Here is a 13,623-nt window from a genome sequence, read left to right as displayed (position 1 = left end):
TGAAAATGAACAGAATATTAGGTGGAAGAAGCATGGAGGTCAACAATACAATTAGAGCCCCGTTAAATGCCTTTTAAATGCCTGTTGTCCCTTAATAGCCATTTCAATCCATCATTGGAGGTGGGCTTTAATGACCTTTAAGCCCAACATATGAAAGCTGTAAAACAGAAATTAGGGTGATGACTAGAAATGACAAGAAGTGTGTGTATGTGTGTGTATAATTAGCCATTTTCTGGACTCAGAGCCTAATCCTTCTTAACGGCCCTTGAAAGCAGAAACGGAAAAAAAAAAAGAAAAAAGAAAAACTAATCTAAATGTCATTTAAAGGAAAATCCGCCACACTTAGAGAAGCCAGGAGTCCAGTTTTACTCACTGGAACACGGCTCTGTTGTTTCACTGGAAATCTAAAACAATGCAAAGGAGGAATAAGGAGTTTATCTTACTATGTGCAGCTCCAGGTAGTCTCCCAGTCCCTTGGCGCTCTCCACCCTGACCAAAATGGCTTCCTTCAGCTGCGTGCTGAAGCCCACTGCCAGCCGGTCTGCCCGCGTGCTCGGCCGGTCATTGGGTGGCCAGGTGTATGTGATGAGGGCTCCGCCTCGTCCAAAGATGTACGTTGTCCCAGCTGTAAAATACAAAAGAAAAAAAAAAGAAAAAGCTAAGTTAGGAAGGTTGACATAATAAGTAAAAGAACAAAAGCACAACATAGTAAGCTACTGGAAAGATTTGACAACAAGAAGCACAAATCCGACTTTCAGGACAGTAAAGATGGCTTCTCCCACCCCACATCTTTGTGTTGTCATAACATTTCAGCTGGCGCCTGCGTTTTTCCTGTTCTGATAAAAAATGCTTTTTTTTGTTGATCCCTTTTTGGAAATAATCTGTATACTCTAATTGGTCAAAAACAGCTCCCATTCAACTGCGATAAGTGTGATTTTGCGCATCAGCAATCAAAAGAATTTGACAGCCGATGAAATATGAGAATAACAAGCCAGTACATTTTATTAGAGACACTGAGAATCTATCACAATGTGCCATGAAAGAATGTTTGTACCACTGGAACTTCTTCACGTCTCTATTGTGACTAACTAAATTCTGTACCTAAATGGGTTTTCATGTGAAAGACGAACACGAAGCACTGCGTAGTTGTGAAAAACTACATAAACATGGATGTCAGTTTTAAAGTGACAGGCATATGCAGCCAGCTGCTCTGAATCCAATTTAACTCTGTATGTCTGATGCAATTGTTCCACAGAAGTAACAATGTCTCAAATAAATAAATGTCTGAATGTTATCCTGTACTTTCTAGTCCATCGTTCCTTCAACTCTGACCATCTTCTCTATTTTTGGTGAGGAAGAGCGTACCTACACTACGATGCTGCTGTCTCCACCAACCCTGGTTCACTATGGAGATGTATTCATCTCCAGAGCTAGCCAACAAGCTAGCTAATAATTGTAATTAATTGTTGGCTAGCTTTTGTTGGCTAGTTAGCAAGAGTTATGAAGCGCTTGTTGGTGAGGAGAAGCATCCCTACACTATGATGGTGCTATCACCACCTGGTTTCACTGTGGAGAGCTAGCCAATAAGCTAGTCAATAATTGTTAATTATGGCTATTTAGCGCTAGAGCTACCAAGCTAACAAGCGCTAGGTGGCCAACAATGGCTATCTATCTCTGCTTAGCTGACTCTTGTTGCCAACAAAAGCTAGACTACAAGCTAGTTGTTGCTGGTTAGCTTCAATTAGCCACTGTTGCATGAGCCTTAAAATACATATAAAAAATACGACGTGTTGACCTTTCAACATCAACCGAACTCAGACCATTTTGTTAGCAGCAGCGTAGCAAAAGATGGAGGAAAAAAAGAATTGCTACCAAATAAAATGATCAATTTAATGTTTGAACAATAACAGAGGGGATGGAGTTTGGCTCTGATGAGCCCACAGGTAAATGAGAAATAGCTGCTGGGTGTGATTAGCATAGAGTGATGAAACCCTAGGAACTACTATCAAGCCATGTGGACTGTTTCCACCCCCAGTATTATAAACACACACACATAGACACACACCTAGGCCGTACGTCAAAATAATAATGCGTGTATAACATGCGGCTATATGAATACATAAGTAATCAAGGGATTCAGGGGCGTTTTTATGCAGACCAAACTCAAGGACACCGACATGGATATTCACAGGGTTTCAGTCATTTTGATCAGAAATGACCATGGAGAAGCAGCATCCAGCTTCTATGCACCACAAATCTGGAGCTAACGTCCAGAAAACACTGAGTCCCTTTAAATCAAGGCTAATAACCCTCCTGCTTAGAGCTGCCTTTTAGTTGTAAATGATGAATGAATGAATGTATGAATGAATGAATGACACTGATCAACATGTCTGATGTGTGTTTATGATTTCCATGATTGCATTCGACAAGACGTAATGTTTGATCCTTGTTTCACCCTTGGTGACCATATGATGTTTTTATGAACAACCTTGTTGCCGACATGTCCAATACAAATAAACTTGACCATTTCTTTTGGATTTGTCTCAAATTACATTGGGAAGAAGAGGATAAAATGCAGCTGTTTAGCTGATCTTCTAGTAGCGTAACTTTAGTTTTATGTATGCTAACGGCTTCCTAAACACACCGTCCCTGGAAGGTTGACGCCGTGACGACCATGGAGGGTCAACAGACCGACAACATCCACAACCACAAACAGCCACTCGCTCAGCCGTACACCACGTAGAGACCCCTGATTAAAAATGGGGACAAGCTGTCTCCCTGCACACAGACATGCACTCATTCAGCAATGATCCACTGGTAGCCATTTCAAATTGGCTGGCACAAAGCACTCCCTGTTTCTCGCTCTTTTCTCTTTCTCGCCATCCTCCCCATCTCCCTTGTTTCCTCCTAGCAGAGCTAAGCCCCTGTGCTCAGCTCTTGTTGTTTTCTTGAGGCTGTATTATTTTAGCGCTGACTAATTATCACAGCATGGCAAGGAGGGCTATAAAGAGGTTGTGTGCTGGAGGAGAAAGAAATTGGAAAAAAAATACAAAACAAGTGAGAGGATGACAAAAGGCGACAGGATTTAAAGACGAGGAGTTTAGAAATAATGGCGGAAGCTTTAAATTGTGGATGTTAAAGAGGAAAAGTTGGTGTTTTCTTCCTCTTCCCCTCTGTTCTTCATGAGTGAAGCACCAGCCTATATAGAAACTGGTCAGGAGACTAATAGAGGAAAAAGGAAAAGAGATTTCTAAAATGGCCGACTAACGAGAAACGAAGGGAGCCATGTTGTAGAAATAAAGAAAGCGTTTGCTTTAAACGGCTGATTTACATCGTTAAAAGTGAAACTCATCTAAGTTTTACAAAACTGCTAAAGATATTTGCCCCCTTGTACATTTCTCATTGTGTTTGTTGACAGTATGTTCCTTCTGGTTCTGCAGTGGTTTTCATCTTTAAAAATTCCCAAGGATGTTATTTTTTGCCCTGAATCTAATTAATTGAGGCAAACAACGCCTGCTGTGCTCTGGATGTTGGTCTGGGTTCTTTTGTGATCTTTTGTGGTTTGTTGGATACCCAAAGTATCAGAAACAGTTTTGTAACCCTGTCCAGACTGACAGATGTCCAGAACTTTCTTTTCCTACTTCATGTCGTCAGACAAGTTCTATTTAGGTGATTTTTTTTTTTTTATTATTTTATCAAGCTTGCGTGTTGCTGATGAAACTTATCAGAACTTAGTCATAATCAAAGTTCATTTATGATTCAATAAAAGAGCAATTGCTTTGGTTAGGTTTTCTTTTTAAAATTTTGTGCTCAAAAATGGTTTTCTCAGAGAAAAAACATAAAATGGTGTTTTTGATGCATCCTGTCAAGGTGGAGATCATGTCAATAAACCAACTAAAGAAGAACACCTACAGCTTTATTTAAGCAACACATGGTCCAATTTCATTTCAGCAACCGTAGCATCTATGTAGAGCAAGTTGTCCGCACAGTGCTCCTCTAATATTTTGCAGTTACATGTGGAAAGACATGGCAGGCAACCAAGAGCTCCTCCTAGTGGAGGCACACAAAGACAGACACTTTAATATTTGTCACATAAAGACAATAATTCCACCAACACACTAACGAATGTAACCATGTTCCTGCTAACGACAGTGTTTTTTTCTTTTTCTATACATGTTGCTTTGTGTTGTATGCTCGCCATAAGCACCCTACACTGCCCCCTACAGGGACGAGCCATAATACAGAGCCTGCTTAAGGTGAGTTGGCCCGATTCTGATCTTCAGCATCTGTCTTCTGTGCAGAATGCAAGCTTCCCCGTTCCCAGATTCCCAGATTAATTTGTAAGTCCAACGTGATGTGAATTCTTCTTTGTAAATAACTGCATTAATCCTTTCTCATTTAAGCATCTTGCTATAAAATTGTCACATTTTGCAACCTGGGAAAGGACTCAACCTAGAAACAGGGTCAAATATGTAGCAGAAAATGCACTCTGATGATTTTTTTTAAACTCTGTGCTCAACACTTCTGTTTTTTTGACAGCTGTTGTTTAAGTTTTGGCGTGTCAAAGGGACAAGAAGAGCTGGAGAGCGTTGGTTCAGGCATGTGTCTGTCAGAACCTTTACAATCCAACAAATCCAATAGGACACAGTTATGCTTACTCACATCTGAAAGGCATTAAAAAGCAACAGCAATTGTGAATTTGCGTTTGTGTACAAATTATGCCAGTCCTGTGTAATCCGTAGTCCTGCTGTGTCAGGGTGTTATTTCTGTAGGCTTGAATGCATCTAAAAGCTGGCATGGCGCCGCAACAATGGCCTCCCACTGTGACTGATGGGTCGAACATCGCACACTGTGCATGTACAGCGTCTCGCAGTAGTAATCCCACCCTTTGAACTTTTTCAACACTTCTCATGTTAAAATCCTAACCTCAGTGATTTTTTTGTTTAATTTGGGTGGATTAGGGTTTTTTTAGCTTTTACTGTATGAGAGCCGTCCTCCATTAAAGTGAATCTTCGCCACAATTTTAAGCTTTTGGAGAAGTGGCGTTATTTATTTCCTTTAAATCAATGCTAAAATCCCAACTGGTTTAATTTTAACATCATCCTTCATTTTGGCCTGGATTACAGCTTTTCATTACTACTACTTTTGCCACAGCCATGTATCATTTTTAGTTTATTTACTGTGACATGTTTATATCAAGTAAATAAATTTAGATTGCCTTGGTGAAATAAGTAAAAATCAACTTTGCAATGAAATCTGTTCCAAGTTTCCGTTTGTAGAGTGACAAAATGTGAGTGCAGATCGGCAGACTGCTTATTCTACACCTTTACACAGCAGCTGGGCTAACATACAAACATTATCCAAGGACATACCAGCACCTCCAGGCAAAGACATTCATCTCCAAAGGCTGGGGAAATTAGAGCTGCAGTTTCATTAAAAAGATCTATTTTCTGTTTACATTAAGTCTGGTGGTCTAGACAACAAAGAACTCAACGAAAAAAAAAAAGAAAAAAAAGTTCTTAAATCCAAATGAAAAGCCAGAGGCCAGTAAAGATTAGTGACAGCAGATCTGCCTCAAAAACATCCGCAGCATTCAGATCATCATCTGATATGTGAAAAGAAACTGGGGTTGGATTTACAGACGCTATATAAATTATGGTGTGTCTTGACACAGCAATTCCACACAACGCAGCAGGAGAAAACAACTCTCGGAATCCATCTCGTTTAGAGTGTGCCACAAATTAGACTTGCAGTGCGCATCGTCACCGCATATCTTAAACCCAAACTCGCTCTGGAATCACTCACACTGATTACAGCCCCCGCCAGGCTCAGCCCCCTCCGCCATATGCTCCCCCAGCTCCTCAGCATCGCGCACCAGACGTCACCACTGCAGTGACACCTGTCAACTTGTGGCCTAATCGTCGCTGTGAACGTCACAAACCCCCCCTCCCCACCCCCAAAAAAATGTTCTGTGAGGAAAATCAAGACAAAATCAAGAACTTCAACTTCTCCCACCCCCTTTACTTCTCTCCTCTTCTATATCCACACTATGAGCTGGTGGTGACTGCTTTGATTTGTGCGCCTGGTAGTGGCCACCTGCTGCTTTGTAGGTTCGTGAGGCCCGTGCGCGCCGTGCGCACGCGCGCCCTTCTCCACTCTAAATGAGGAGACTAAGGAGCCACAGAGTCTCTAATGAGTAGTCTGACAGAGCGCATCCATGTGTCACCGTTTCTTCCAGCAAACACCTGCTGCTCTGCTTAAAAAAAAAAGAAAAATCCACTGAAGACTGCGGCGCAACACACAACGGTGGGAGGATGAGATGAAGGGGGGGGGGGGGTAGGAAAAAAAGAGAAATGAGATGTTTATTAAATTCAGGAGGACAGGCCTGGAGGGCATTTCTTCGCTTGTTGTCACTACAACAATCTGAATAAAGCCAGACAACGTAAATCCACAAAATGAACAAGAACTTTAAATACACACCTTTGTAGGATTAATTAGAAGGGGAATATCGGAGTTGGATTATTGACTTAAAGATTTTTGGCACTAGTGGCCTCTGTATATGGAGAACTTTCTCTACCACTGAGGCACCTGGATCCCCCGAGTATGGAATGAATACCTCATGTTATTAAATAAATAAAAACAGCAAAGAAAAAAAGATACTTTGAGTTTTACTTTGAGACCAGCCACGTTCACAACTGTGGAAACACCACTAATTCACTGTTGGCTAATATATTTGTGGACATCCTCACTTTCATTGGATGTAAAATGCACCAATTCAAATCCAAGCCTAAACGTAACTCATTTCTAATCATGCGTTTATGTTGCAGGTCTTCCCCGTCACGACCGCCTTTCAATGGCATTCCACGAAGGTGAGCAGTGGTTGTTTGGGAGCAGGAGAGGACGTCGGCAAAATCTTTAGTGGTACAATTCGGCTACATAGATCATAAAGAATATATTTGTAACAACATCCAGAGGAAGACATACAGTGACCTGTCTTTCTGTTTTTTTTCTGAGTGATGTTAGCAAAGCTACCTAGCTAACATCAGCAATCTCCTTCTGTATCAAAATTGTTTACCCAATTCTCTCGCAAGAGATTTAGTCAATATTAGCTATACATATTAAGTTACCTATATACACTAGTCTTTTTTTACTGTGTGTTTTTAGACACTAGTTTCCACTCCGTCTTAGCTGTTTGCCACCTAGCTTGTGCACCAAGGTAGGTCACCTAATATTATTGTAGGGGTGGAGGAGGGAGCTTGTTTTTGACTTGGTCTTGGTTTAGGTGTTCTTGACTACAATACTAACTAACATGTACATATGCTGTTCATTAAAAGCAGTTAGAGAACCACTGAATGGACATAGCTCCTGATCAAGGATAGGAGGGTTAGTGTTAGCCTTCAAAGATGACTGGTTGCCATGTGGAACCTGCACATTTCTGCCTTACCATCCTTGTTACTCAAAAGATCTAGTGCCTCCTGGCTCTTCTTTCAAGAAGCCCATCATATTTCAGAATGATGGGATGGACAGTGTCATCAGAAAGTGACACAGTTTGAACTCAGAATTCAGCTCGAATGGCTTTGGCCTTTACCTTTAACAGGAATATCTATAATCCCATTTCTGAGGTCTTCAGAAAGCTCTCTTCCTTTATTTTCTCTAGTCTATTTTCAGTGTGTTATACGCAGCAAAGCATGTCAAGAATTCTGGTAATTGAGTACATCTCTTTACTTCTTTGTACTAATGCTAAATGTATGTACTAGAGGAGTGTTTTCCCTTTTGCTTATAGAAGAATGGTACCAACTCAGTTATCCAACTGACGGTCTGGAGGGTTCACAGGCCCCATAGTGAGGAATCTCTCCACATGACCTTTTGTCCTCTCATCAAACTTCAAGTGCCAGTAAGCTAATCATTTATGACACATCCTCTGTGTTTGCTGGCATTCAATAATTTACTTAAATGGATAGTCAGCACCATATATCAAAGAGAAATCTTGAAGTGAAAAATATGTTACTGACGTCACCAAGAATAACCTTACTGCCAATCGAGAGTTAAAGTTACATTTTCTTTGGTATTTACAGGAAACACAGGCCAGATGAGGTGTTCCAGTCAACCAATCTGCCCTGCTGTCACAAGAACTAGAAAGATATGAAGTGTCTCATCCAATTCATAATATTTATCATGTGCGTTCAATTAGTTCAGGTGCTATTGATTGGGCCGATCAATCCCACCTACGGAGTTAGAAGAGAGATGAGTCAAACCACGCGGGATGCTCCTTGATTATCATCTCCATTTACGTGGGCTCGCTCGTAATTTGGTTGAGGAAGAGCTGACACAGAAAATAAAACACTTTTCTTCTGTGTATGATTCCGGTGGAAAAAAAATAACCTGAAAACACTCACCAATCAAAAGTGCAATGAAGAGTCTATTGATTGGGATATTTTTTTTGGTAGGAGGATGATGGGATGCACACCCTCTCATTTTTCCCTACCTGAACCCACTGTGCCACAGCAAAAGGAGACGGTACGAGTTTATCATCTGGGCACCATTGATTGGGAATAATGAATTCTAGGCCACTGCCGTCTACTGTGAGCATAAACAGGTCATATTGGAAGGAAGTGGACGCCACAATTTTTCATTAAGGCCTGCGGTCAATGTTGCAGTGTCAAATAGCAGCAGTTGCGTAGCCTCATGAGAGTTGGCAGGAGGAAAATTGTGAGACAAGATGGCAATAAAACAAAAACTCCACAAAAGGGATAAAAAAAAAAAAGACTGATGATGGTGATGAAGTTTATTCTCTGGAGACAATAGGCCTCAAGGCAGCAGCTCTGTGCACTGATGCAAATGTTTCCCCACTTCTTATTTTAACCTTTCAGACAGGCTTCCAAACAATAACTCAATAACACAGAGACGGTTCCTCCAAACTTTATGCATTATTGCATCAGTGGAGCCTGATTCTTTGAAGTGGCTTAGTAGACAGACAGACCTATTGATTCTTAAAAGAAAAGAAAAAAACTAAACAGAAGGCTTGAATTTTTTTTTCTTTTTTTAAACACAACAAATATTTCTGAGTCACTTACAAAGAGATGTGTGGACCAGGACACAGAGAGGGGCCGATGTAAGACATTTACCAAGCTTTCAGAAAGCAGGAGAGATCTTTCAAGTTGTGGAGTAAAATAAGCACACACACCAGATGCACACACTATAGACATCTTTGAATTATTTTCAGCAGAAACACGCATCAAGAGTGTCAATAAGACCCTCTTGGTTCATACAGAGAGACAAAAAATTAACCACAAACAGAAACTTGTGCACATGCAGACTAGCAATGGGTACATAAATTATTAAACTTTTGAGGAGCTGACTATCCATTTAAGTAAATTATTGAATGCCAGCAAACACAGAGGATGTGTCATAAATGATTAGCTTACTGGCACTTGAAGTTTGATGAGAGGACAAAAGGTCATGTGGAGAGATTCCTCAGTATGGGGCCTGTGAACCCTCCAGACCGTCAGTTCACAAAACCACGCAAAATAAGCGCACACAGAGTACATGCGACCGCTTAAGATTGTGGGAGGGTTAAAAAAGTCACAGTAACTCGATGTTTGGCCAGAAAGAAAGAATTTTAAAAAAATCCTCTATGTACGTCTGCAGACTGTGTGGACACAGATATGGAAGACCACGTGTGTCACCAATGGGCTTGACAATATTATCACGTGGTGTAGAATGAAAGTTGTTTATTTCATCACTCAGTTTGAATCTTCAAGATACTCTTTTCGCGGTTATGCTTTGAAGAAACTGGCCTAATAAAATCCCGTGATGATAATATTTCTTATCAAATTGAACCCTTTCGGGGATATCTAGCTGCTGTAAATGTGTGACTTCATCAGTTGAAGAACATGTTCACTCTGGGTAATTCTGGTGACGGTGGCAGGACTTCAATTTGTAATGTCTCCGTCTTCGTGTCCTTCAGGAAGACACTTCACCCGCCTTGCCTGCTGGTGGAGGTCAGAGGGACTGATGGCACTGACACATGGCAGCTTTGCTTCTGTCAGGGCAGCTGTTGCTACGATCCACTAGCTTCCCACCGTCAGTGTGCATGAATAGGTGAATGTCTGAATGTAGAGTGAAGTGCTTTGGGGTCTTCTGGACTTGAGAAAGTGCTGTACATGTACAGCCCACGTTACAGGAGACAAATATGTCGTCGTCTCCTGGCAAGGCGGATTAAGTGCTTTATCCACGCATTGCTTCTTGTGTTTATGTCCAGACAATCGGCTACAGTTCCACGAACATTTTCACGATACTGCAAACCGTGGTCATAAAAACATGAAGTTGCTTGTATATCTTTATTCCTACACTCCTCAGACAGCTCTCTTCTTTGCTTTTTCTCATCCATCTTCATTTTTAAAGATGCAAGAAAGAAATCTTACGCAGAGCAAGAATCCAATGCTCCACTTGCTCCGAATGTTCTAAGCACAGGGAGAACTCTGAATGCCAAGAAGTAGCCATCTGCTTCATTCCTTCTTTCAATCCTGAACTCAAGAGCTATTTCAAACTTTATTCAGTCCCCTGCAGTGGATTTGAGAGGGATAGTTTGTCTTTTCGGGGGATTAGAAACACTAGTTGAAGCTGAACTAGACTTCACTACACTGATTAGAGCTTCATTAAAGCATAATTTGGGACTTATGAAACTTGTAGTCTATTTGCGAACAGTTCGAAACAGGATTCTTCCTAGTTTTGCCGAGAGTAAAGTTGAAACCTCCACTAAAAACCTGGACCCTGCATATTTGATAGTTTCTCTCTGCTAAGACTGAACAATAACTGAAATGTGAAACTGTTGGAACACTAGCTCTTTATTTTTCAATCCTCTCTGACAGAATACTTTGTTCCCATTACTTGGCCAATAAATTATGGTGTGGAAGTTTCCGGTAATCTGGTCTGGATAATGTTTCTGTGCTTTCTCCTTTCCTCTGCTCTGTCACGGGTGGAGTGGTTGGTAGAAATGTTGCCTTTCACCAAGAAGGTCCTGGGATCTGTCCAAGCTGCACCCTGACACCCAGCCAATGACAGCTAGAGAAAGGTAACCTCCCACCAAAAACTGTAAAAAAAAATATAGGCAACGCATGGGTGTTTAGGTTTAGGTATCACAAGTAGTTCCATTTGTATGACGCATTTTTGGTGTTGATCAAGTGCCCAGATTTGTCTCACTTTCTATTAAAAGGCACAGGGTTAGACTGATGAAATCGGGGTTTTTTGCCTCCTGACTGATTGATCTGCGTCACCCGAGTCGTCAAAGGGGCGTAAGATGAAATACACAAGTGGAGCATTTTCTTTGAATTTTTGCTGTCAGTTGTGTTTTATGGCACAAGCGCACACCTCTGAATCATCCTTCGCCTTCTTCAGAAATCACTTCTGTCAGCTTGAAATGTCTCGTTATTACCCTCCTCCCTACATCTGCCTTTGGGGACTGGATCCACAGCTGCATCTTTTATAATTTGAGAGATGTAAAATGTTTCTCCTTCTTTTCTTCCCCTGCTTTCAGCACCAACAATGCGCTTGTGAGGTTTGTTTGAAGCGTTTCAAAATGCTTGTCAGGTCCCTGGAGGAGATGCAGTTATCAGGGAGTGTGTTTTGTATAAATACCATTATACAGTTAGGACTCAGAAGGTACCATCCTCTCTCTCTTTTTCGTTTTCCTCAATGATAATAGTAGAAAGCCTCAGGGGAACGTGGAAAGGCGGTGTTGGCGGTCACTTGTGCCGTCTTTCTCCGCGATAAAAGGAAACTCATTAGTTTTCACAGGACATTCGAATTCAGACGGCGCCATGCAAAGTATTCATACCCCAAACTTCAAACAGCGTATTTTATTTGATAGACCAAAACAAAATAGTCAGTAATTATCGAGTGGAGGAAAATAGGAAGCTTTCACAAAAAGAGGACTCAATTTTTAAGTTCAATTATTTCTGACAACCCTGGATAAAGTGCAACAAATTGCCGTCAGGAGTAACCAATTTGGTGTGCGTATGATTTATTCAGCCTGTTCTGTAAAGGCCTCCGAGGTCTGAACAAATGGCATCACGTAACTTTGCAACACAACAGATGGGGTCCAGCAGAAAGCTTCGAACATCTCGCAGAGCACTGATCAATCATCTGAGAACGGAAAGGTTATTTACACGACAGCAAGATGACCAAGACATGGGGGGATTGATCAGACAAGCAGATCAGAGGATTCACAGCCCAGCTGTGGAAATTTGTTGATTTGTTCACTTCTCGAATTGTTAGAAACCTGGAATTTAAGAAAATGCGGCAAGAAGAAAACCTTTGCTGAAGAAAGTTCCGTCTGCAACAACAACAAACTCTCAGATGCTGCGTTTCCAATACAAATGTATGAGCACATTTGATTCTGTAATGTAAAAAGAAAACAATTTCGCAACTGCGGTGTTTCCACTAAATAAGAAACCCAGTGAATACATTTGTTCACTTGATAAAAAACACACCGTCATCCTCCAACTACTTCCTGTTTACTTTCTACTTTCTACTACTACGGTCCAGTAGTAGATCATGTGGCTCGTGATGCAAAAAAAAAAATTGTGTCCAATACAGTAATGTAAAGTAAAACAGTTTCAATATGGCCAAAAAGCCCTGCCTCATTTAAATGACAATAACTTTTATGGAAAATATATTATTTTTTTACATTGCCGTGTTTCTACTAAGCACATTTATATTCAATATATCAAATTGCACAATTACATGGTCACTGGAAACACAGCTAGTGCTCTTGCATTTTTCTACTACAGATGAGGAACTACTAACAAAATGAACATTACAGGATCTCAATTCATAAACCTGAACTACGTTTTTATTAACTTATTTAAAAGGCCCCTAAATGTGGGATGAAGAAGTACTGAACTCCCTCTGGTAGCACGTTGGTAATGCTGACTGACCCAACAGTAAGTGAGAGTCGGAATAAATGTGTTTCTTTGGTTGTTGCACCATTTTTTAAGTCACTTCTGAAAATAAGCAGTTTCCTCAACGGTCAGAATTCCTCCAAGAAGATCCAAACTTGAGCCGTTTCAATGCCAGTCCAATTTCCTTTTTTGTAAAACAGATGTTTGTTAAAGATTAAACCAGAAAACACAAAAGACTTCAACCAGATAATTACCCAATATACTGTATATTTGAACTGTGTGCATTTAAGTACAAAATAAATGCACTTCTACAGCTTCTTCCATCGTCACGTCCAACTACTTCCTACAACAGGAACTTCAGGCAGTTTGTCTGACGTTTCAGTCCAAACTGCCCTTCAGTGTGGATGGGTAAAAGGTTTGAGTAAGGCTTAAAATCTCACTTTTTCGTACCTAATCCATCCTCTCTGCCTCTCCCAGACGAACGAAAGAGGACGCATCGCCGCTTAGAAGCTCTGACAGCAGTTATTTAAGGAAAGCGGCTACGCGCACGCGATAAGACGCGAGCGCAAATCAAACACAAGAACTCATGCAAAACAAACTGATTCACAAGCGCAGCGTCAGCCACATCTTTTCACATTAACTTTTATAATGACATGCCAATCAGGCGGCCGGCGCCAGACAGAAACGGGTAAATATTTCAGCCTGACAGTCTGCCTGGAGA

At 41.0% G+C, this 13,623-nt stretch overlaps 1 protein-coding gene across 6 annotated transcripts in view; it reads right to left on the bottom strand.

Moving 5' to 3' along the window:
- nrxn2b (neurexin 2b) overlaps positions 1-13,623 on the bottom strand; it is a 746,427-nt gene that overhangs the window by 149,744 nt on the left and 583,060 nt on the right. For all 6 annotated transcript variants that reach the window (XM_044097998.1, XM_044097997.1, XM_044097999.1 and 3 more), the window contains one exon: positions 444-625. In XM_044097998.1, coding sequence (XP_043953933.1) covers positions 444-625 — 182 coding nt within the window. The remainder of the gene's footprint in view (positions 1-443; positions 626-13,623) is intronic.

This window comes from Gambusia affinis, linkage group LG18 (assembly GCF_019740435.1).
Source record: "Gambusia affinis linkage group LG18, SWU_Gaff_1.0, whole genome shotgun sequence".
Taxonomy (NCBI): Eukaryota; Metazoa; Chordata; class Actinopteri; order Cyprinodontiformes; family Poeciliidae; genus Gambusia; species Gambusia affinis.
This window is presented reverse-complemented; position numbering and strand designations above follow the sequence as displayed.